The following is a 25,552-nucleotide window of genomic DNA, read 5'->3' as shown; positions in this document are numbered from 1 at the left end:
GACTCAGCCTCCCGAGTAGCTAGAACCACAGCCATGCACCCCCACACCCGGCTAATTTTTTGTATTTTTAGTAGAGATGGGGTTTCACCATGTTGGCCAGGCTGGTCTCGAACCCCTGATCTCAGGTGATCTGCCCGCCTCAGCCTCCCCAAGTGCTGGGATTACAGGTATGAGCCACTGCACTCGACCAAAAATACACTTTTAGTAAAATAAATTCATGAAACAGGTAGATGGGAGTATGGTGTATCTTCTTCAAATACATACATATATCTGAGTTTAAATTATTGCAATACTTCTTTAAACAGCATTTCCTCTAGTATACATTAAGTCATTAAGTTATAATTTGTGTATAGCTCAGAAAGGTCAGAAGAGGAAAAGATTGGCAAAGAAACTAAAACAGATCTATTAAAAATGATTGCCTATCAAGAATGAGAGAACAAATTATGAAAACACATCCAGGACTGCAGTAAAAATCAATGGGACAAAAGAATTCCATTTATCTAATCTTTTCATTATATAACATTGCTCATTGCTGTATCTCTTGTATGTCTTATATACCAATGTACATACTTATTTGTGACTACAAAGGAATGGAACAAGCTCTTAATTGCATGTTTCAAAAAACTCTACAGAAAAAGATGTAACATCCCTTCACCTTGAGACTTTAATGATTTAGTTCAACAATGTCAGTAGAACTTTCCATGATCATGGAATTGTTGTATAATATAAACTTTCCTATATGGAAGCTATAGATGGAAGCATGATGGAGCACTTGGTTTAATCACATTAAAGTCTGAGAAGCACTGATTGAGATCACTGAGAAACATTAGTAGCACTTTTGCTCTTATTAGGCAAACATAATTTGACAGTTATCAATGTCCATACAACAAACTCATTCCACATGTTTTTCTTTTTGAGGAGACAAGGTCTCACTCTCTCCCCCCAGGTTGGGGAGCAGTGGTATGATCAGGCTCACTGCAGCCTTAACCTCCCCAAGCTCAGGTGATCCTCCCACCTCAGCCTCCCAAGTAGCTAGGACTATGGCATGAGCCACCACACCCAGCTAATTTTTAAATTTTTTGTGGAGACAGGGTTTTGCCATGTTGCCCAGTCTGGTCTCAAACTCCTGGGTTCAAGTGATCCAACCACCTCAGCCTCCCAATGTGCTGGGACTACAGGCATGCCAAGCCTCATTCCACTTTTTTTTTTTTTTTTTTTTGAGACAGAGTCTCACTCTTGTTGCCCAGGCTGGAGTGCAATGGCGCGATCTCAGCTCACTGCAACCTCCGCCTCCCAGGTTCAAGTGATTCTTCTGCCCCAGCCTCCCAAGTAGCTGGATTACAGGTGCCCGCCACCTTACCTGGCTATCATTCCACCTTTTAACTTAAATATTCTATGGGTGATAGTGTCAAAATCCTTAGGCTTATGGCCTTAGTAGTTATTAATATGACCACATATTAATATTTTCTAGTTTTCACCACAATTATCAAGTTGTCAGGTAGTTGGGTAATGCCCAGATTTTCGCTAGTATAATGTGGCTAGCATTACTTTTATACAAATAACCTTTCTTCTTATACATTATTTTCCTGAGAGTTATTCCTTTGGGCATATGGCCTTAAAGAAAACAGTAATTTTCTTGGCAGCTTGTGTTTCATTTTGATCTACTGTTGTCCAGAAAACACAACAGCAATCTAGGAGTGTGCCTATTTCCCATACAAGCACATTTGCATTGGATTTTGTCATTATGCTACTTCAATAGATAGGAAACACAAGTAATTCATATCAAAGACTTTTTTTTTTTTTTTTTTGAGACAGAGTTTTGCTTTTGTTGCCCAGGCTGGAGTGCAGTGGCACAATCTCAGCTCATTGTCACCTCCATCTCCCGGGTTCAAGCGATTCTCCTGCCTTAGCCTCCCAAGCACCTGGGATTACAGGCATGCATGCGTCTCCATGCCCAGCTAATTTTGTATTTTTAGTAGAGATGTGATTTCACCATGTTGGTCAGGCTGGTCTTGAACTCCTGACCTCAAGTGATCCACTCGCCTCAGCCCCCCAAAATGTTAGGATTGCAGGCATGAGCCACTGCACCCAGCCCTAGCCTACTGCTTTAATACTAGCAAAATTAATTCACCCACCACAGCTGGATAACTATTACATATATCCTAATTAGTTTAACTTTTAAAAGAGATACTTTCAATGTTAATTCTTTAAAACATCTGGAGATTATTAGGCTGGGCGCGATGGCTCACGCCTGTAATCCCAGCACTTTGGGAGGCCGAGGTGGGCGGATCATGAGGTCAGGAGATCCAGACCATCCTGGCTAACACAGTGAAGCCCCATCTCTACTAAAAATACAAAAAATTAGATGGGCATGGTAGCGGGGGCCTGTAATCCCAGGTACTCGAGAGGCTGAGGCAGGAGAATGGCGTGAACCTGGGAGGCGGAGCTTGCAGTGAGCCGAGATTGTGCCACTGCACGCAGCCTGGGTGACAGAACGAGACTCCGTCTCAGAAAAAATAAAATACAATAAAAAATAAAATGAAATAAAAATAAAACATCTGGAGACTGTTATAATAAATGACATCAGAGGACATAAGTGTTTTATATCAACTTTTCTCAATTACGTCTATTAAATATGATTCCTTTCTTATTTTGTTATCCTAGATTTTTTTTTAATTAATTTTTTATCAAATTTAGAACCACTGGGGCTGTGCATGGTGGCTCATGTGTGTAATCCCATCACTTTGGGAGGCCAAGGCAGGAAGACCACTTAAGGTCAGGAGTTTGAGACCAGTCAGAGCAAAACAGTAAGACCCATGCCTCTACAAAAAATTTTAAAAGTTAGCATAGCATGATGGTGCATACCTGTAGTTCTAGCTACATGGGAGGCTGAGGCGGGAGGGTCACCGAGACTGGGAGTTTGAGGCTGCAGTGAGCTATGACTGTGCCACTGCACTCCAGCCTGGATGACAGAACAAGACTCAGTCTCTAAAAAATAAATAAAAAATTAAAAGAAATAAAAAATTTACAAAGAACAATTGTAATCCCTATTGTGTTTTTAATCAATCTACTGTTCTGCTTTGAATCCTGTATCATACAATTTATCATATCATATTAATTTTTTTTTTTTTTTTTTTGACACAGGGTCTTGCTCTGTGCCCAGGCTGAGAGGCAGTGACGCTCTCTTGGCTCACTGCAACCTCCGCTTCCTGGGTTCAAGCAATGCTCATGTCTTGGCCTCCTGAGTAGCTGGGATTATAGGCATGCGCCACCACCCCTGGCTAATTTTTGTATTTTTAGTAGAGAGGGGGCTTCACCATGTTGGCCAGTCTGGAACTCCCAACCTCAAGTGATCCACTTGCCTAGGCCTCCCAAAGTGCTGGGATTACAGGTGTGAGTTACCGTACCGGCCCATAGCATATCAATATCATAAAATTTAAATGTCCTTTGTTAACTTTTTTTTTTTAATTGATGTAGTTTTGCTCTTGTTGCCAGGGCTAGTGTGCAATGGCAAGATGTCAGCATGTCAACTCACTGCAACCTCCGCCTCCCAGGTTTAAGCAATTCTCCTGCCTCAGTCTCCCAAGTAGCTGGGATTACAGGCCCCACCACCACGCCCGGTTAATTTTCGTATTTTTAGTAGAGACGGGGTTTCACCATGTTGGCCAGGCTAGTCTCGAACTCCTGACCTCAGGTGATCCATCTGCTTCAGCCTCCTAAAGTGCTGGGATTACAGGTATGAGCCACCACGCCTGGCCCTTTGTTAACATTTTAAATATACTTTAAATATTAACAGTAATTTTTCATATCATTGGCTTACACCTTTTCAAAAAACTCTTTAGTGTGCTTAACTATTCTTTTCTTTTCTTTGATCCTCCATCCTTGGCCTCCCAAAGCACTGGGATTACACATGTGAGCCACCACACCCAGCCTATTATTTTCATTATAAAAATTTTATTAGGGAATAAATTATCTCAATTTCCATAAAACAGTACATTGGGAATGTAATTTCTATTAACTCCATAAATTAGATTGGATATTAAGTATAGCATGTTAACTTCATTAAATCTTCTGATTCTGGAACAGAAAATATCTCTCCATTTATTCTGTTTTTTCCTATTGTGAATTTAAATTTTTCTTTTAATAGTTCTCCTTCATTTCCAAAATATTGAATATCATCTGTTGCACTATTAATTTTTTTTTTTTTTTTTTTTTGAGACGGAGTCTCGCTTTGTCGACCAGGCTGGAGTGCAGTGGCCGGATCTCAGCTCACTGCAAGCTCCGCCTCCCGGGTTTACGCCATTCTCCTGCCTCAGCCTCCCGAGTAGCTGGGACTACAGGCGCCCACCACTTCGCCCGGCTAGTTTTTTGTATTTTTAGTAGAGACGGGGTTTCACCATATTAGCCAGGATGGTCTCGATCTCCTGACCTCGTGATCCGCCCGTCTCGGCCTCCCAAAGTGCTGGGATTGCACTATTATTTTTTAATTGTCACTGGTAAATGCAAAATGATCTTATTGAAATTGATGATTTTTTGAAAATGCAAACATCTAGGTAAAAGTTATTCTCTAAGAATTAATCTTTAAAAGTCACTTATTCAATGCTATTGTTTGTGTGTAAATCGTTCTGCAACTCTCCAGGTTGCCTTCAGATCTCACAGCATAACCTCATATGAAAAAAATAGAGAACCAAGGACTCTGTCAACCAGGAGCGGAGCCCTTGAAACCCAGCCAGCCCTCCGCGTACCTTGCCTCCTGGAGAAGTCAAGGCCAGTCACTCAGGCTCTAGCGACAGCCTCTATCCTTGCCATTCTCCCAGGCAGGCCCTCTCCTTGCTTTCTCCACCCGGTGACCCTGGCTTCCTGGCACTCCTTGATAAGGTCGACCTCTGCTTTTTGGTCCTGCACTGTGGTTTCAGATAACCAGTCCCCGCCAGCCCCTACCCAGAACCCTCAGCAGCTGGGCTAAGACTCCACTTTATCAATCCCGGAGGAAGGACTCCTACAGCAAGAAGGGCCTTTGAAAGATAATCCCCTCCAGCCAGCCAGGCGCGGTGGCTTACGCCTGTAATCCCAGCACTTTGGGAGGTCGAGGTGAGCGGACCACGAGGTCAGGAGATCGAGACCGTCCTGGCTAACAAGGTGAAACCCCATCTCTACTAAAAATAGCTGTAGTCCCAGCTACTCAGGAGGCTGAGGCAAGAGAATGGCGTGAACCCGGAAGGCAGAGCTTGCAGTGAGCCCAGATCGCACCACTGCACTCCAGCCTGGGCGAGAGAGGGAGACTGTGTCTCAAAAAAATAAAAAAAAGAAAGGTAATCCCCTCCAGCCTCCACCTCAAAGCAGAAATCCTCTCTGGTGGATTGACCAGATGACCGTGAGCCTCTTTATCTCACAAGGATCTTACCTCATTGTGCTGATGTCCATTTAGCCATTACCATTAACGTTTTCTTTTTCTTTTCTTTTTTTTTTTGAGACAGGGTCTTACTCTGTTGTCCAGGCTGGAGTGCAGTGGCACAATCATGGCTCACTGCAGCCTTGAACTCCTGGGCTCAAGCGATCCTCTCACCTAGGCCTAGGTGCTGGGATATAGACGTGAGCCACCATGCCACCCTAATATTCTTCTTGATATTGAGCTGAAAATGACCTCACTGAAACTTCCCACCACTAGACAGGTTCTGCCCTCTGGCTCTGATGTATTTAGCAACTTGTTAGTCAGAAGGAATTAAGAATCTTTGCTTCCCCTTTAGCTCCAGCCCAGATGTCCTAAACTTAAAGCCAAGCCTACGGCACCTGTGCAGATCACGGCGAGATGCAGAATTTTTCCTGTCCTGTGCTAGATGAGGAGTGTGGCACTTCCAAGGTCCCTGAAGTCAGCACTTCCTCTAAATAACTAAAGGAAGCCAGGTAGCCTAATAGGGACCCCTCTGCCTGGAACCCCAAGTGTCCAGGCTTTTCCAAAGCTACCCAAGGTGCTCCTGTCTGAAAGAAAAGTCAAAGCTAGCCCATGCTGCACTGGCTGGGGTCCCTGGCGCTGCCCACCTGGGGGCCTGGTTTTCTTTTTCATTTTTCATCTCCATCCTCAGGCAAGCTTCTTATTCCTCTAGATTCTGTGATTCTCACCCTGAACCCAGTCTCGACCTGCAACATCTCTGTCTCGACTGGGTCTGACCTGCAGCCCCTTCCCTGGCAAACTCTGCTTCGTTTTCCCACATTCCCTAGACTTCTCCCCAGTGGCTTCTTAGGGGCTTTTTCTTTGCCCTAATTTCAGGATATTGATCATGTAATACCTAACCTTGTTTTTAGACTCTCCCTTAATCACCTAGCCTTGTTTCCACATGAATAGGCTCTCCCTTAGCTGACAAAACCGGACAAACTCCATTTGGCTCCTTCATTTACAAGACATCAAGGACTCCTTACCCACCCCCTTCCTCAAGGAGTTAACTTGTGTAAGCTGACTCTCAACATATCAAAGAGTCCAATTCACTGATAAGGTACTGAAGCAAGCAATGTCCCAAGTTTCCAGGATTTTGCTCATGAGGTAAGACCGTAAAGCCCTGAGTTTGTGTGTGGCAGAGCCCCCACATCTATCGCCTTATGATAGATGTAGAGCCCCTGCACTTGGAACTGTTTGTTTCCCTGTAACCATTTGTCTTTTTAATTTTTTTGCATGTTTTTACTTCTGTAGAATTGCTGCAATTAAGCTCCCCCTCCCCTCTCTAAACTAAGGCATAAAGGAAAATCAAGCCCTTTCCTCGGGGCCGAGAGAGTTTCGAGCGTTAGCCGTCTCTCGGTTGCCGGCTAATAAAGGACTCTTAAATTCGTCTCAAAGTGTGGCGTTTCTTTCTAACTCGCTCAGGTACAACACTCGCTCAGCCACGAAGGTGGGGCAGTTTACACTTCCCTACTATCTGGTTTAAGCACAGAAATTAACATTTATTATGCATTTACTAAGTGACAGGAACTTCACCTCTGTTATTTACTTTAGTAGTCACGATAATCCTACTTTGGGAATATGCCTGATAAAATGAGAAATCAAAGGTGACTGAGATAAGAGGAAGATCCAGTAATGAAGAGGTATCCCAAAACACAAGCAAAAACCTAAGCTGGGAAAATGAACAAAAACAGATCTGAAACCTTTTCAAACCAAAAAAAATTTAAATCGGCATCCAGAATGATTTAAGCCACTGTTCCCACACTATTATTTAAGCAGGGTGCAAGCAGAGATCGTGGACATAAATCACATAAAGGGTGTGGTAGGAACACAGTATGTGATAGGCACTACTTGTGATTAGTGTCAGGCCTCTGAGCCCAAGCTAAGCCATCATATCCCCTGTGACCTGCACGTACACATCCAGATGGCCTGAAGTAACTGAAGAATCACAAAAGAAGTGGAAATGGCCTGTTTTTGCCTTAACTGATGATATTACCTTGTGAAATTCCTTCTCCTGGTTCATCCTAGCTCAAAAGCTCCCCCACTGAGCACCTTGTGTCCCCCGCCCCTGCCAGCCTTTGTAATTTTCCACTACCTACCCAAATCCTACAAAACAGCCCCACTCCTATCTCCCTTCGCTGACTCTCTTTTCAGACTCAGCGCGTCTGCACCCAGGTGAAATAAACAGCCTTGTTGCTCACACAAAGCCTGTTTGGTGGTCTCTTTACACAGATGCGAGTGAAAATTAATGTTGTACAGACAAGCTCAGCGGCGTGGGCCACGATCAGAGCGTGAAGGGGGTCATGTGTAGGTTTCAGGTGGCAGAACCTTCCTTCCGACTTTCTTCTGATCACTCTGTCCCAGCTCCAGGTGCCTAATATTGGCTAGTGGGCTTCGGCCAGGAAATAGTGTGAAAGTCTCCCGTTGCCCTTTGGGGTTTGCTAAGCTAGCGATGCTGAAAGTTTGGTCCCTAGGCCAGCATCATCAGCATCACTTGGGAGGTTGTCAGAAATGCAGATTCTCAGGCCCCATCCCAGACATCCCAGGGTGATTCTCAATCTTTTAGCATGCATCAGCATCACCTAGACAAGTGATCCGTTAGATTCCTGGGCCCCACCCTGCAGTCTGTGAATCAGTAAATCTAAGGGTGGAGGTCAAGAATTTGCATGTCTAACAATCTGGTTTTATGAACATACTTGGAGTATAGGCAGCTCAGGGTCACCTCCCCAAAAAAGACAACAGGTCCTACAGAAGGTTGGTTAGAAGCTGTGGGAACTCCCCTCTCGCCAGGACAAAAAGAGCTCTCCTACAAATTATTATGAATTTCCCAGGACAAAACAAGCGTTTGCAGAATGCTACCCACATTTGGAGCAGATAACCTCAAATAAACGGGACAAGTTGCGGTAGGAGGTGATAACTTAAAAAAAAAAAAAAAAAAAAGAGCAAAGACATCCTTGAAAGACGCAGAATTGTCTCTCTTTAAGGAACTCAAGCCAAAAGCCTAAAAACAAATGACCTTTTCACTTTTCTCTTCCAGCCACAGAACAAAATGTTATTTTAGCCCAGGCAATAAGTGCTCTCTCTCACCACGGGTGCAGCCTAAACAACTAGCCTGCACAGTGATTCTCATTCCTGGCTACACATAATAATCAACTGGGCAGTGTTGAAAATACCCAAACCTGGGCCCCGCCCTGGAGACTGGCTTCATTTGACTGGGGTGGGAGCCCAGGTGACTCTAGTGTGCAGTCAGAGCTGAGTATCACTGGATATGCTTGTCACATTCAATTCTGGGTTAGATTCCTGAACCGGATGTTCACCTCTGAGTTCTTGCACTTCACACATCGGTAAACACAGGGCTAGCTCTGACTCAACAGACCAAAAAGAGACAGTAACCCGAGTCTTTTTTTTTTTTGACAGTAATTTATATTGAAGTACTCCTTCCCTTTCCCTTCTCTCCTTCATCCCCTCTGCTCCCCAACACCCAATAGGGTTGACAAAAACAAAAAGACTGCTGATTTGTATAGAAAACAGGAAATCACTCACCATGATATAAGCCAGGTGAAAAAGGAACCAGGACGTGTGAAAGATAAAATCTAGAGAACATTGAGCTAAAGAATAAAATGTCATCAGTCAAAACCAACCCTAACGAAATACTATTTTAAAGCCACGAGATTCCTATTCCCCATGTTTGTACTTCTGATTTCAAGATTAAATAGCCATGTTATTAGAGGGTAGGGATGGTTCACTGCCTCTAGACCCCCTAGTAAGATGGAGGAGAAACAGAATAGACCGGACGAGATCACATGAGCAGGGTAAGAAAGGATGTGGGGAGAGACAGAGGGTGGAACCGAAAAAAATGAGCTTGCTTTAACCACAACTGTATTACCCAGAACACACCAGGCACAAAGAGAGCCCCGGCTCACTGCAGAAGATGGTGATCCTAAGGCTGAAGCCATGGCAAGCCCCAGCCTGCACCGAGGGGGAGGAAAGCACCGAGGGCCTTGCAAGACTGGGCAGCAGAGGAGGCCGGGCCTGCTGAGGACGGGGGAGGCAGGAGGCCAAGAATCTGCACATATCCGACGATTGTACCAAGAGTGAGACAAACAGTGCGGGTGCCACCAAAAAAATAATCTTTCTGTTATTATGGACGGTCTCTCCAGTCTTGACTTCTCTAGTCCCCTAAGTTCATGGTTCACAAGCTTTGTTGCCCATTAAAAACCATCTAGGAACTTAAAAAAAAAAATCCCAAAGTTCCAATTCAAACCATAATTAAATCAGAATGTAGGAGTCAGGCATCCATATTTTTTAAAGTTTCCCTAAGTGATCCCAACACGTAGCAAAGTTTGAGAAACATCGCCCTGGGTCCACATCAGGACTGAGAAAAAGGAGAGTAGATGGCCGGAGGTGGTGGTGTTACTGCCAAAATCTTTTTTTGTTTGTTTGTTTTTTGAGACAGAGTTCCAGTCTTGTTGCTCAGGCCGGAGTGCAAAGGCACGATCTCAGCTCACAGCAACCTCCACCTCCCGGGTTCAAGTGATTCTCCTGCCTCAGCCTCCTAAGTAGCTGGGATTATAGGCATGCACCACCATTCCTGGCTAATTTTGTATTTTTAGTAGAGACAGGGTTTCTCCATGTTGGTCGAGCTAGTCTCAAACTCCTGACCTGAGGTGATCCACCTGCCTCGGCCTCCCAAAGTGCTGGGATTACAGGCATGAGCCACCGCACCCGGCCACCAAAATCTTGATGATCAGAGAAAGTAGTTCACACAAGCCTCCTCTCCTCTCACAGGCTGGCTTCTCCCCACCACTCGCCACAATACTTCCCAGCGTAAGTCCCTCTGAAAGTTAAGGAATACTAACCAGAGAGAGATTAATTAACTGGTTGACAGTATTTCAGGATCCTGTGAGTGACAGAGGAAGGGGCAGAAGCCTCTAGAATAATCTACCGTTTGTGACACAAAGTATGTGCTCAATAAATATTTGTTGACCTGGTGCCTAGGATGCCAAAAGTTTCCTATGTCTTTTGGTCTATCACATAAAAGTAATAGAACCCCTAATCTCTGAGAAAGATCACTTAAAGAAAAATATTTCATTCATTCTGCACTAAAAAATTCATTTCTTTTACTCCCTCAAACTCGAAAGCCACATAAAACTTTGCATTTGCAGTCTTCCAGGAAGTTACCCCTAAGGAAATATATGTTTCTGAAAGTGTGGTTTGACCCCTGCAAATGGATTCTTTAGGATGGTATTTAAAATGCAGATTCTGGGGCGCAGCGACTTACATCTGTAATCCCAGCAGTTTGGGAGGCTGAGTTGGGTGGATAGCTCGAGCTCAGGAATTCAAGACCAGCCTGGGCAACATGGCGAAACCTTGTCTCTATTAAAAATACAAAAAAATGGCCAGGCGCGGTGGCTCAAGCCTGTAATCCCAGCATTTTGGGAGGCCGAGGTGGGCGGATCACGAGGTCAGGAGATCGAGACCATTCTGGCTAACACGGTGAAACCCCGTCTCTACTAAAAAACACAAAAAATTAGCCGGGCCTGGTGGCCGACGCCTGTAGTTCCAGCTACTGGGGAGGCTGAGGCAGGAGAATGGCGTAAACCTGGGAGGTGGAGCTTGCAGTGAGCTGAGATCCGGCCACTGCACTCCAGCCTGGGCAACAGAGTGAGACTTCGTCTCAAAAAAAAATAAAAATAAAAATACAAAAATACAAAAAAGTAGCCGGCCATAGTGGCAGAGGCCTGTAATCCCAGCTACTTCAGAGGCTGAGGTGGGAGGATTACTTGAACCCAGGAGGCAGAGGCAGAGGTTACAGTGAGCAGAGATCTTGCCTCTGCACTCCAGCCTGGGCGAGAGAGGGAGACTCTGTCTTGAAAAAAAAAAAAAAAAAAAAAGTAAACAAAAATTTAAAAACTAATGAATAAAAACGCAGATTCTCAGGCTCCAACCCACCTGTTGGGAACAGAATTTCCAATACGTGACTTGGGAACCTGCATTTTAGTAGACTCTCCCATGTGATGAAAATGCATGTCAAAGTTTGAGAAGTACTGCTCCAAAGCTGGGTAACTACATCCCAGAAGCTACTCAAAACAATCCATCATGGATGAGAAAAAATACTGGAACTCCTTATATTTTTTAATGTAAAAAAATCTTTTCAGCCCAGAAAAGTATTGCCTGGGCCAAAAGGGCTGGAGGAGTGGGGGGATTCCCCGGTTAACTGAGAAGGGGCATAAGATAACCTTTAGGGCTGATGAAAATGTGCTGTATCTAGGGTGTTGTGATGGTTACATAGGTGCATCCATTTATCAAAACTCTTTAAACAATACACTTTACCTTTTTTTTTAAGATGGAGTCTCACTCTGTCACCCAGGTTGGAGTGCAATGGTGCAATCTTGACTTCACTGCAACCTCCACATCCTGGGTTCAAGAGATTCTCCTGCCTCAGCCACCTGAGTAGCTGGGATTACAAGTGCACACCACGATGCCCAGCTAAATTTTTTTTTGCTTTTTTTAGTAGAGATGGGGTTTCACCATGTTCGCCAGGCTAGTCTCAAACTCCTGACCTCAAGTGAGCCGCCTGCCTCGGCCTCCCAAAGTGCTAGGATTACAGGCATGAGCCATCGCACCCGGCCTCCATACACTTTAAATGGGTACATTTTATTGTATGTAAATCATACCTCAATAAAATTGATTTTAAAAAATTTTAAAAAGTAAAACAGTAAATAGCATACAAATTAAGAATTTTACATCATAGAATGTTTAAATAAATGTACACACATTAGGATTAGGAGTACATGCTCAAAACGTTCTCTGCTGATAGGTATGCGGGATCAAAATGTTAGGAAACGATTTCCCTAGATGACGTCTTTTAGCTTGATTTTCTAAATTGGTCTAAAACATATTAAAATATCTTCTCAGTGCCAGGCATGGTGGTACACATCTGTAATCCCACCTATTCAGAAGGCCGGGGCAGGAGGGTGGCTTGAGCTTAGGAGTTTGAGATTAGCCTAGGCAAAACATTGAGACCGCTGTCTCTATTTTAATAAATAAATAAGTAAATAAATAAAAATAGTACATAAAAAAAATAAAATACAATCTCTTCCCTGTATAGGAAATAGGGAAAAGATCATGAAATAAGTCTCCCCTTTCTCCTCCCAACCTGAGACCAGCTCCCCTGCTGCAATTTGGTTAAAGTGATTACTCACTGGGCCTGAAATCCTAGGTGCTACTGAAACCTTTTATCCCTTTTTTATGCCCATGTTATTATGGCTTCTTCTATCCCAAAGTAGCCATAGGTAAAGATCACAGATGCCTGGTTTGGAAGTAAATACAGGCAGAAGCAGTAAGCAAATCAGAACCATTTAATGGATGGAAAAATATATCTACTTATTTTAAATGTTTAATTTTGCCAACTCTGCATTATGTAAAAAGTAGAAAATACTGTGTTATCACATGCTTCATTTGTCACTATTTAAGATTTTTATCATGGTTCACAATATTACAATGTCATTATATTTGTTAGCTTTATTCCTTTTTTTTTTTTTTTTGAGACAGTCTCGGCTCACTGCAAGCTCCGCCTCCCGGGTTCACGCCATTCTCCTGCCTCAGCCTCCTGAGTAGCTGGAACTACAGGCGCCTGCCACCTCGCCCGGCTAGTTTTTTTGTATTTTTTAGTAGAGATGGGGTTTCACCGTGTTAGCCAGGATGGTCTTGATCTCCTGACCTCGTGATCCGCCCGTCTCGGCCTCCCAAAGTGCTGGGATTACATGCTTGAGCCACCGCGCCCCGCTGTTAGCTTAATTTCTAAAGAAAACTGCAGACACTGAGAGTCAAATTTGATCAAATTAAAAATTTGAGATGTAGTGATTGTGAAAAGAGAACAAAAATTCCCAAATGATTCTTACAGGGTGCACCCTGTTGTGTCACGATGTTGCAGAAAACAGCATGTCTCTAAGGCCACCAGTCCGACAACAACATGACTCCATGGACAGTGCAGAATTAGTAACAGAAGGAACTTCAGAAAGACTTCTCCTAGATGAATACGCCAGCACAAACAACACAGAACATGCAACAGTAAAATGCAAATCATGTTTCCTTAGTGAAAGGAGCAGACACAAAAGGTCACATATTATTAGGTTCCATTTATAGGAAATGTCCAGAATTGGAAAACAAACAAAAAGTAGGTTAGAGATTGCCCGGGGCTGAGGAAAGGGAAGAATGAGGACTGGTTCCTGATGGGTGTGGGGTTTCTCTTTGGGGTGATGAAAATGTTCTGGAATTCCAATAGTGGTAACAGTTGCACAACATCATGAATGTACTTACTACCCCCTGAACTGTACACTTTAAAATAGTTTTACTTTGGGAGGCCCAGGTAGGTGGGCAGATCACCTGAGGTCAGGAGTTCGAGACCAGCCTGGCCAACATGGCGAAACCCTGTCTTTACTAAAAATACAAAAATTAGCCGGGCGTGGTGGCACACGCCTGTAATCCCAGCTGCTGGGGAGGCTGAGGCAAGAGAATCACTTGAACCCAGGAGAAGAGGTTGCAGTGAACCGAGATCGCACCACTGCACTCCAGCCTGGGTGACAGAGTGAGGCTCTGTCTCAAAATAAAATAAATAAATAAATAGTTTTAGCCATTTTTAAAATGGTAAAAAAAAAAAAAAAAAAAAACTGTTACAAACAAAAATAGAGTGCCAAGATGACCAAAAAAGTAAAATGCAAATAAGAAGCAACTACTAAGATGCCAAGTAAGACAAACTTAAAAAACAAGTAATGAGACTTAAAAGGGCTAGAGACACAGAATATATAAAGAATTAAAACCACAATGAGGGCTGGGCGCGATGGCTAACGCCTGTAATCCCAGCACTTTGGGACACCAAGGCGGGCTGATCACGAGGTCAGGAGATTGAGACCATCCTGGCAAACATGGTGAAACCCCGTCTCTACTAAAAAACACACACACAAAAAAAATTAACCGGGCTTGGTGGTGGGCACCTGCAGTCCCAGCTACTTGGGAGGCTGAGGCAGGAGAATGGCATGAACCCAGGAGGCAGAGACTGCATTGAGCCGAGATTGTGCCACTGCACTCCAGCCTGGGTGACAGAGCGAGACTCCATCTCAAAGAAGAAAAAAAAAAAACACAGTGAGATACAATTTGCATTCTTTGTATTGGCGCAAATTTTAAAAAGCTGATGATACCACTTGGCTACGATGTGAGGCAAGGGAAGGCTCTTATTCTTCTGGTGGGAGTATAACTTGGCAAACACACTTCAGAAAACAATTTGGTATTATCACATAAAACTTAAGAATCAAAATTCCACTACTAGATCCCTAGGGAAACTCATGTAACATGTACACAAAGAAGCATATACCAAAATGTTCACAGCATAATGGTTTAATAGCAAAAACTTAAATCAATTTCACTTTGTTTTTTTCAGAGGCAGGGTCTCATTCTGTTGCCCAGGCTGGAGTGCAGTGGCACACTTGCACCTGACTGCAGCCTCATCCTCCCAGGCTCAAGTGATCCTCCCACTTCAGCCTCCTGAGTAGTTGGGACTACAGGTGTGTGCCACTGTGTCCAGCTAATTTTATTTTTTAATGTTTTTGTAGGCGCTATATTGCCCAGGCTGGTCTCGAACCCCTGACTTCAAGAGATCTTCCCACCTTGGCTTCTCAAAGTACTGGGATTACAGATGTTAGCTATTGATCCCAGTCTCAATTTTAATAATAAGAAAATCAATGTATAAATTGTGTACATTCATGCAAAAGAAAGTAATGAAAACATTTCAGTGAATCAGAGTAGTCTTTCTCTAAAAGTGGTGGGGCCCAGAGCAAGGTTATAAATGGAGGCTTGGATACAAATGTCTAAATATTTAATAGTAATAAATCATGCTCAGCTGGGCTCAGTGGCTCATGCCTGTAATCCCAGCAGTTTGGGAGGCTGAGGCAAGAGGACTGCTTGAGCCCAGGCACTTGAGACCAGCCTGGGCAACATAGTGAGACCCTGTCTCTAAACACACACACACACAAATTAGCCAGGTATGGTGGCACTAGCCTGGTTCCAGCTACTGGGAGGCTGATGTGGGAGGATCATTTGAACCCAGGAGGTCAAGGCTGCAGTGAGCCATGTTTGCACCACCACACTCCAGCCTGGTGACAGAACAAGACCCTGTCTCAAAAAAAAAAAAAAAAGTATGTATATATAATCACATAATAAAAACTTTAATACAAAAACTTTTAAAATTTGTTATAAAAAAAATTTTTTTGAGACAGAGCCACACTCTGGTGCCCAGGCTGGTGTGCAGTGGCATGAACATAGCCCACTGTAACCTCAAAATTCCTGGGCTCAAGCAATCCTTCTGCCTCAGCCTCCAGCATTGCTAGGACTACAGGCATGCACCACCACACCCAGCTAATTTTTTTCGTTTTTAATTATTTATTTTATTTTATTTTTTATTTTACTTTTTAATTTTTTTTTTAACTTTTTTATTTTTTGATGGGGTCTCACTATGTTGTCCAGGCTGGTCTTGAACTCCTGTCCTCAATCCTCTCATCTTGGCCTCCCAAAGCACTGGGAGTACAGCCATGTAGTGCTTTGCACCCAGCTCAGAAAAAAAAAAAAAAAAAATTTAATTCAAATAATGACTATTTCAAAGCCTTCTAATTGGCATAAGTCAAAAAAGTTTGATAACACCAAGCATTAGTTGGCCAGAAAATGAAGAAACGGGGACACTCAAACGTATAAGTATAAATTGGCACAGCCACCTTTATACTAATTTGTCAGAATCTGGAAAAGTTGAAGCTATGTAATATTCAAACCAACAATTCTGCTTCCTAATGATCTACCCTGGAAAAGCTCTAACCATGAGCACCAAGAGACACTTGCATGTAAATTCTTGACAGCTTGATTTGGTATAACAAAAACCTGGAAATATACCATATATCCCTTACTGGGAGGAACAGGTAACTGAACTGTGGTATAAATCCTATGATGAAATACTTTTCAACTCTTAAAATGAATAAACTAGGTCCTTGTGTAGCAATATGAATAGATCTCCAAAACACAGCATTGAATAAAAATTTGAAAACACATAAAATAATACTACATTTTGCATATGGATACAAATATATATGAGGAAGTTATAAAATCATGGAAGAGCAAGATACACACCAAAATCATGATTGAAGCTACTTCTTAGGAAAGAGGGAAATGAGACTGGGGGATGAGAAAAAAATAACCTTAGGTCTGTTATGATTGTTTACTATATTTTAAAAGAGGAGCAGAATTGAAAAATGTGAACACTTATTTATTCTAGGAGGGGAGTTATAACTTGTATGGGTTCAGAATAAATATTCTCTGGTGCTTGTTATATTATTCTTTGCGTTTTTCAGTATTCTATCCAATTTGCGAAATAGTCAACTAGTCCTCTTCCCATCTACCCACCCCCACCCAAAATGTGAACTAACCGAAAAGGAAAGACACAAACAGGAAAGAACCCAGAGGAAACACCCACATTGGCAAAAACCACAAAGCAAGGTAAAGACGCTTAGGCAGACTGCTTGAAACAGTTAAACAGAAATCATGCAGGCAAAAAAAAATTTTGAATTAATAACTTCATATAGTTACTGGACAATGGAAGTAGCTAGTTAAGAAGTCAAGGCTGGGTGCGGTGGCTCACGCCTGTAATCCCAGCACTTTGGGAGGCCGAGGTGGGCGGACTGCCTGAGCTCAGGATTTGGAGACCAGCCTGGGCAACATAGTGAAACCCCGTCTCTAAAATACAAAAAAGAAAAAAAAATTAGCCAGGCGTAGTGGCAGGCGCCTGTAGTCCCAGCTACTCGGGAGGCTGAGGTAGGAGAATCGCTTGAACCCAGAAGGTGGAAACAGCGGTGAGCCGAGATCACGCCACTGCACTCCAACCTGGGGACAGAGCCAGACTCTGTCACCACAAAAAAAAAAAAAAAAAAAAAAAGTCAAGCAAGGCCAGGAGCGGTGGCTCATGCCTGTAATCCCGCACTTTGGGAGGATGGGAAGATCGCTTAAGCCCAGGAGTTTGAGAGCAGCCCAGGGAAAATGGCAAAATCCCATCTCTACTAAAAAATACAAAAATTAGCTGGGTGTGGTGGCTCATGCTTGTAATCCCAGCTACTTGGGAGGCTGAGGCAGGAGAATCCCTTGAACCCGGGGGGCCGAGGTTGTAGCAAGATCACGCCACTGCACTCCAGCCTGGGCGACAAAGTGAGACTCTGTCTCGAAAAAAAAAAAAAAAAAAAAAAAGCAAGCCGGACGTGGTGGTGCCCACCTGTAGTCCCAGCTACTCAGGAGGCTGAGGCAGGAGGATCATCTGAGCCAGAAATTAGAGGAATTCGAGGTGGCAGTGAGCTATGACCCTGCCACTGCACTTCAGCCTGCGTGACAAAGCAAGACCTCATTTCTAAAGAAAAAGAAAAAAAACAAAAAAAAGAAGTCGTGCAGATCTAGATTCAAATACCAATCCTGCCAGCTTCTAGTTATGTTACTTTCAGTAGATTTCTGAAAAACTCTATGCCTGAGTTTCCTATAATAAGGATGGGACTTAAAATACTACCTTAGGAGCTACCCTAAAGACTAACCTGGATATCATCTCCAAAGTGCTTATCATAGTGGCTGGCACATAGTTATTTGTTCGATAAATAGTGATTATTTTTGCATCAGAACTGGGATTAGAACTCCCTGTGTGGGCATATATTTCAGCAAAGCAAATAGAAATATCCAAACCGATTCACCAAAACAATTATCCAACATCGAAGCAAGCCCTGTTGTCAACTAAAATGTATAACTAAAAACATTGCAAAAGAAAAGACAGAAATTACAGGACAGGATAAATCCTATCTATAAATAATAGTACCACAGACAAAATTTTATACACCCAGCACAATGCAAATCGTCCCCCTGTAAACAGAGACCAGTTTACTGAACTGATAGTAACATCAAGATGGGTAGCAGGCCGGGCGCAGTGGCTCACGCCTGTAATCCCAGCATTTTGGGAGGCCAAGGTGGGCGGATCACGAGGTCAGGAGATCGAGACCATTCTGGCTAACAGGGTGAAACCCCCATCTCTACTAAAAAATACAAAAAATTAGCCGGGCGTGGTGGCGGGCGCCTGTAGTCCCAGCTACTCAGGAGGCTGAGGCAGGAGAATGGCGTGAACCCGGGAGGCGGAGCTTGCAGTGAGCCGAGATCTCGCCACTGCACTCCAGCCTGGGCGAAAGAGCCAGACTCTGCCTCAAGAAAAAAAAAAAAAAAAAAAGATGGGTAGCAATTAGTTAACAGACCCCATTAACTGGTAATCTACAAAGAAAGTCCTCAAACTCACAAGTGGCAGTTTTGGAAGACAAGGTTTTATAACTTGCTAAGAGGAGAATATTTTAAAAACATACTTAGGGAGGAAAAAAAAACATGTTTTCTAGGACCCGAGGGCAAAAAAAAAAAAAAAAAAAAAAATTCTCCCAGAGGTCCTTATTAGAACATTTTATACATTAATAGATTAAAAGTTTGTAATTCCTAAATTCAAAAATGATGTAAAACGAATTTAAAATATGGCTCGGCCAATAAACGTTAGGAAATAAGATTTTATCACTCTACTAAAAAAAAAATAAACTTTATTGAATTCTCTGGAGGGCCCATCCAAATTTAGATAGACCAAATAATCCCTATATTATATATATTCTTATAAAAGTGGGGGTTAACAACCCAATTAACGACTTTAAAACAATTTTGCTATTTCAAACCAGGGAAAAATATACCATAATAAAATCCATAAAACTAAAATTTCGAAGTGTATTGCCTGCAACAAATTGAAACTAAGTATTTAAATGTTAGATATGTAACATATGAAAACAATTATAAGTCAGGCAAGGTAGTGGCTTAGGCCTGAAATCCCAGCACTTTGGGAGGCCTAGGCCGGCAGATGGCTTGAGCTCAGAGTTTGAGACGGGCCTGGCCAACATCGCGAAACCCCATCTCTACTAAAAATACAAAAAATTAGCCAAGCATGGTGGCACACACTTATAATCCCAGCTACTTGGGAGTCTGAGGCAGTAGAATTGCTTGAACCTGAGGCAGAGTTTGCAGTGAGCTGAGATCAGGCCACTGCACTCCAGCCTTGGGTGACCCTATCTCAAAAAGTAAAAAAATAAAAATAAAAAATAAATTTTTTAAAGGATTATGTCTACGTAGGCTTTTTCCTGAAAATACAAGTTGGATATAAGACAATCAGGGACATTTGAATACCAACTGGATATTAGATGATATTAAAATTGTAATTTTTTTTATAAAAATGTGATTATTGTACTGTATTATGTTAATAAAACAGTTCTTATCTTTTAGAGATACTAAAGTACTTAGTAATCAAATGGTTGCTGAGGTTTGCTTTAAAATAACACATTGGAGTTGCTGGGGACGTACGGGGAATAGGGAGAACAAATGAAACAAAACTGGCCATATTTTGAAAACTGTTTAAATGAAATGATGAGTACAAGGGGCTTCATCATTTTTTTCTCTCTACTTTTGAGTATGTTGAAAATATCCATAGTAAGAAATAAAAAAATAAAAAGCATATGTATTTCAAACTAAAAGTCAACACTAGTTGGTGAGGAATTTGTCATAATAGAAAAGATAGTAACAGAAAAATCATAACAAAGCCTTCCAACCATGTTATTTGGTGTAGTGCTAGAACATGCTAGAATGTTCCTTCCTTTTCTATCCCCGCCCTCTGCTCTCTTCTCCTTCTCAGATACTTCTTCGGTGACCAGCGACAACTTAGATGATTTCCTCAATACCCATAACTCCCAGCAACTCAGAAATAACCTTCAAATTATTGCCTCACAACATATTAAAGAAATTTTTAAATAAAGGAACACATTCAAGAACTTTTTAAAAACGTTAGAGTGAGCTGAAAGGGTTTTTGCTGTAAAGAAATTTTTTTAAAAAATATATTGTGCCCTCTACCTCATCCATCTAAAACACTTACCTTTGTGTGTTTTATTAAACGTATACTGGGGGTGAGTGACTGGAGTTTTTGTTAGTTAGGTGCGTGATCAAAAGTTTGCTGACCGGGTCGGAGGAGGTGGCTCACACCTGTAATCCCAGCACTTTGGGAGGCTGAGCAAGACAAGTGGATCACCAGAGGTCAGGAGTTCGAGACCAGCCTGGCCAACATGGTGAAACCCTGTCTTTACTAAAAATACAAAAATTAGCCAGGTGCGACGGCGCGTGCCTGTAATCCCAGCTACTCGGGAGGCTGAGGCAGGAGAATCGCTTGAACCCGGGAGGTGGAGGTTGCAGTGAACCGAGGTGGAGTCACTGAACTCCAGCCTAAAAAGTTTGCTGACCGCCATTTTAAACCCTGGGATACAATTCAAAGTGTTTAAGAATGGGCCAAGTGTAAAAAGTACTCTACCGAGAAAAGTAATTGAGCAGAAGCACATAGTGACAGAAAGGGTGGAAGGAAAGACTGACCAGAGAGAACCATTCATTAATTCAACAAGGCATTCATTCAGTTCATTGAGAAATGAGATGGGAAGGCGGAACCCGCCAAGACGCGAAAGAGACTTCACAAAAAGGATTTGGTGATGACAGATTGTGAGGAAGAGGATTAAGACCCCCCCAGGGGGAAAAGATGAGTTTGACTCTATGGACAGGACACATGCGGGAGAGGAAGGGCCTGGGATCAAGGGAAAGGCCTGGACAGCGAATGTGGACCTGGAAGCCATCTTTTCAGATGTGCAGCTGTCCCCGAGGGAGCAAGCTCTCTTAGTGAGAAACTGGGAAGAAAATCACTCAAGAGGCTTAACCCAAACCTTGCAGTACACCTGCATTTAGACGGAAAAAAAAAAAAAAAAAAAAAAGCAAATGGAAACATTAGCAGCGGCCCGAGAGGTAAGCCGCACTGCTTCCAACCGATTTAAGAGAGTTGTCCCAAGGCAGGTGGTCAACTGCGCGCGCCACCGTGGAGAGACCACCCGGAGGGAAGGCCCGCGGCTGCTACAGATTCAGGAACCTGGAAAAAGACTACCCCTGTTAAGCGCCAGGCATCAGAAAAGCGGTGATGAGGGGCATGGGGGTGACCAGGAAGGGAGGGACAAGCAGAGAGACCTGCGGCTCGCTCTGGCGGAGACGGACAGGGGGCCCAGCGCGGCTGGTTGCTGGCTCCGCCACGTCTAGGGAAGAAGGTAGCAGGGAGGGAAAGACTCAAGATACCAAAGAGTAGAGGCTCTTTCCTTCCTTCCCAACCCTGCCTCCCGCTTCTCTAGGCCCTGGCTGGCTCCAGAGCACTTTATTCTTCTGATTGGTGCGGGCGGGCGGGGAAAGGGGTAGAGGTTGAGCCTGGTCTCCGCTAGGCACTAGCATTTTAGCCATTCTCGAAAAAAGGTCTGGAGGTGCCGGAAGGAAGGGAACGGTAGAAGCGCGGGTCCTGCAGGGGCTCCCAGAGGGGAGCAGAGAAGGGAGTGGCTGAAGGCAGAGGCTGTCAGGTGCGGGGTCCCGGCGAGGCCGTGCCCCTCCCAGAACAGTGCCCGCCTGGACAGTCCACCCAGACCAGGGTTGCGGACAGCGCCCCTCCCTCCGGGTGCACTTACCGCTCCGACTGAGAATAGTTGCACCGGCCCAGCAAGTTGAGCTTGCAGAGATGCAGGTTATCGCAGGGTCTCTGGCAGTACTTGCGACGGCAGACCCGGGCTCGAGTGGTGGCCACCACCGATCGGGTGATCCCGGCCTCGCCGCTGGTTTCCAACACCACAAAGCGGTCGGGCCCGGCTACCTGCAGCACCTCACAGAGCTGCGGCTCAGACAGCGCGATCTCCTCGAGCAAAGCGTCCAGGGCCATGCGGCCCCCGTGGGCGCACAGGATTTTGGTGATGAAGCAGCACACCTCCGGGTCCGCCATGGCGCGCTGGCTGTGCTGGCTCCGCCGCGGCGCGGGACTCGGTTCCGCGGAAATCGAAACTTACAAGTGTACAGGGGCGGGCGCGGGCGGTGCTCCTGCTGGGCGCGCCCGGAGTCAGCGAGGGCGCGCTCTCCGTCGCCGTTAGTCCAGCCCAGCGATCCACTCTCCGCTCTCAGGTCAACAGGCTAGCTCTCACCGACCGGGTCCTAGTGGCAGGTTTACAGCCGGCCGCAAGGGCAACTGGGTGGAAAGAAAGAGAACGCGCGGGCAAATCCGCTGGTGACCGCCTGGGGTGGCCGCTCTCGGTTCTAGGCTCGGCGAGGGTGAGGTTCCCCAGCCGGGCTCCGCGTGGCTTCTTTAGAAAGAAGAGAAACTAAAAGCGATCTTGGGGCTCTGGCCGGTGTTTTTATAAGCCAGCCGACTGAGGCGTGTGACGCAAGTCTTGGGAGCCCTGTTGAGGAGTGCGCACCCCACCCATTCCCGGAAAGAGCAGACCCTAGCGAGCGCTTCCTGCGAGCCGTGCGCTCTGCCTCCGTTGGTAGTAAATCTTCCCAGCAACTCCATACTGTAGATATTATTATCCTCACCCCGAACTTGAGGAAGTAACTTGCACAAACACGCACTGGCATCAAGCGGAGCTCAGATGCCACCGAGGTTCCCCAGATCGCGTCCCCAAGCCCCAAATCGTGGTCTGCCCGGTCCAGGACCGATGTGTAACTTTCTCCTCCACCACCGTGCCCTCTTAAAGAACAACGATTGTCACTCTCCCTCGTTTCTGCCTTCTCACGAACTTCTGGACGAACCACTTCTTGACGTGGTCTTGCTTACCTAGAATCGCTAACTCGGTGCCCTGAACTACTGCTTATACCTCAATCACGATGGACATGCTAAGACGTATCCCAAGATTTCAGATCGGTTCCTCCCTGTAGAGATTGGGACAAGAACTTTTCCACCGTGGGGACACACTTTGACCCCCAGAGTTGACGTATTGTTTTTAAGTGAAAACATTGAGCTACAGAAGAGGTAGAAAGAAATCTTTTTTTTTTTTTTTTTTTTTTGAGACGGAGTCTCGCTCTGTCGCCCAGGCTGGAGTGCAGTGGCGCGATCTCGGCTCACTGCAAGCTCCGCCTCCTGGGTTCACGCCATTCTCCTGCCTCAGCCTCCTGAGTAGCTGGGACTACAGGCGCCCGCCACCGCGCCCGGCTAATTTTTTGTATTTTTAGTAGAGACGGGGTTTCACCGTGGTCTCGATCTCCTGACCTTGTGATCCGCCCGCCTCGGCCTCCCAAAGTGCTGGGATTACAGGCGTGAGCCACCGCGCCCGGCAAGAAATCTTAATGAAACTTCTCTTATCTGACTAAAGCAGAAACTCCCGAAAACATGGTGCCATTAACAGCCTCTCAGAGTATTCAGCTGCCAGGAAGATAGACTGTCCCATTACCATTAGCACCAAAAAACCCAATGGGCTAGGTACGGTGGCTCAGCCTGTAATTCGAGCACTTTAGGAAGCTGAGGTGGTGGGAGGATTGCTTGAACCCAGGAGTTCAAGACTAGCCTGGGCAACATAGTGAGCTCTCTACAATAATAATAATAACAACAACAATAATAATTAGCCAGGCATGGTGGTGTGCACCTGTAGTCCCAGCTACTCAGGAGCCTGAGGTGGGAGGATTGCTTGAGCATGGGAGGAGGCTGCAATGAGCCGCGATTGTGCCACTGCACTCCAGCCTGGGCAACAGCGCTGAGACTTTGTCTCAAAAACAGAAAACAACCCAATCGAAACTTACAAACTCTCCTACTGAAACCCTGAAAACTTCCTTTCTGTTAAGTTGAGGTATATAAACCTTTACTTCTGAGTTTTCTGTTACTGGAAGCTCCTCCTTGAATGTGTAAATAAACTTTGTCTTTTCTCCTGTTTGTCTGTCTATTGCCAGTTAATTTTTAGGACCTCGAAGACAGGACACAAGCTGAAGAGGAAAAAGTGGTTTTTTTTTTGTTTTTTCTGTTTTTTGTTTTTTTCCAACATCTTCAAATAAAATAGATGGGTCATTGATCAGATAAGAAATACATCTTTTTAAAAAATAATAGAATCTGGTTGCCATCTTAGAAATTCTTCAAAATGACTAATGAGAATTCTCCGCTTTGTCATTCATGGTAGATAAACCCTCTTTCAGGAATAGAGTACTTTGTTATGAAAACCAGCCAAACATGGCGGCCACATAGGATCATCTCAGGATGTCTAAGAGGGACATCTTGTTCCCTCTAGCTGCGGCTTCTATAGTTGTCTTTTAATCCACTTGGCCTTATTTGTGGTCTGACAGGTTCCCAGGGACCTTTTATTATCAAATCAACTAAGTTCCAGATGTTTATTGACTATCTTCTATGTGGTCCTTACATTAGTTAGTAACGTAAGAACATGCAGAAGTTTAAGAAACAGTCCCTGCGCTCAAGGAGCATGTATGGGAAGACATGAAAAAATGCTTGGAAATATAAGCAAATTCGTGGATAAACGCTGCAATGGGAATATACAAGATGAGAGACTGAAGAGTCTAGTTTGGCTACAGTGGTTGGGAGAATAGACATAGAATCTACTCCAATTTGAAGCCATGAAAAATGATTTAAGGGCCAGGTGCAGTGCCTGTAATCCCAACACTTTGGGAGGCCAAGGCGGGAGGATCATGACCCTCCTGGGCAACATAGTGTGAGACCCACCTGGGCAACATAGCAAGACCTCATCTCTACTAAAAATAAAAATTAGCCAGACATAGTGGCATGTACCTGTAGTCCCAACTACTTGGGAGGCTGCGACGAGAGGATTTCTTAAGCCCAGGAGTTCAAGGTTGTAGTGAGCTACAATTGTGCCACTACACTCCAGCCAAGGCAACAGAGGAAGATCCTTTTGAAAAGGGAAGAGAAGGGAAATGGAAAGTGAAACAGAAGGGGAAAGAGAAAGGGAAAGGAAAGGGAGTAAAGGAAAGGAAAGAAGGGAAAGGAAAGGGGAAAAGAAGAACGGAAAGTGAAAGGAAAAAAGAAAGTGAAAGGGAGAAAGAAAGGTGATTTAAGGAGTTCTGGGAAGGAAAAAGGAGACATTTTGAAAATTTTTGAAATATGTGCCATCAGAGATTGGGTTCTCCAGGAAGGAGATCCTGACATGGAGTTAAGAGTACAGAACTTTCTCTGCACTTTTTCTGGGG

The 25,552-nt window shown here is 44.3% G+C and overlaps 1 protein-coding gene across 2 annotated transcripts in view; it reads right to left on the bottom strand.

Moving 5' to 3' along the window:
- LOC105471301 (zinc finger CCCH-type containing, antiviral 1) overlaps nucleotides 1-22,748 on the bottom strand; it is a 73,549-nt gene extending 50,801 nt beyond the window's left edge. Inside the window, exon 1 of one of the 2 annotated variants that reach the window (XM_071094397.1) lies at nucleotides 22,051-22,748. In XM_071094397.1, coding sequence (XP_070950498.1) covers nucleotides 22,051-22,358 — 308 coding nt within the window. In that variant the 5' untranslated portion in view covers nucleotides 22,359-22,748. The remainder of the gene's footprint in view (nucleotides 1-22,050) is intronic. The other variant, XM_071094398.1, reaches the window with a different exon arrangement.
- Between the last annotated feature and the right edge of the window lie 2,804 nt (nucleotides 22,749-25,552).

Source organism: Macaca nemestrina, chromosome 4, assembly GCF_043159975.1.
Source record: "Macaca nemestrina isolate mMacNem1 chromosome 4, mMacNem.hap1, whole genome shotgun sequence".
In the NCBI taxonomy this organism is placed as follows: domain Eukaryota; kingdom Metazoa; phylum Chordata; class Mammalia; order Primates; family Cercopithecidae; genus Macaca; species Macaca nemestrina.
This window is presented reverse-complemented; position numbering and strand designations above follow the sequence as displayed.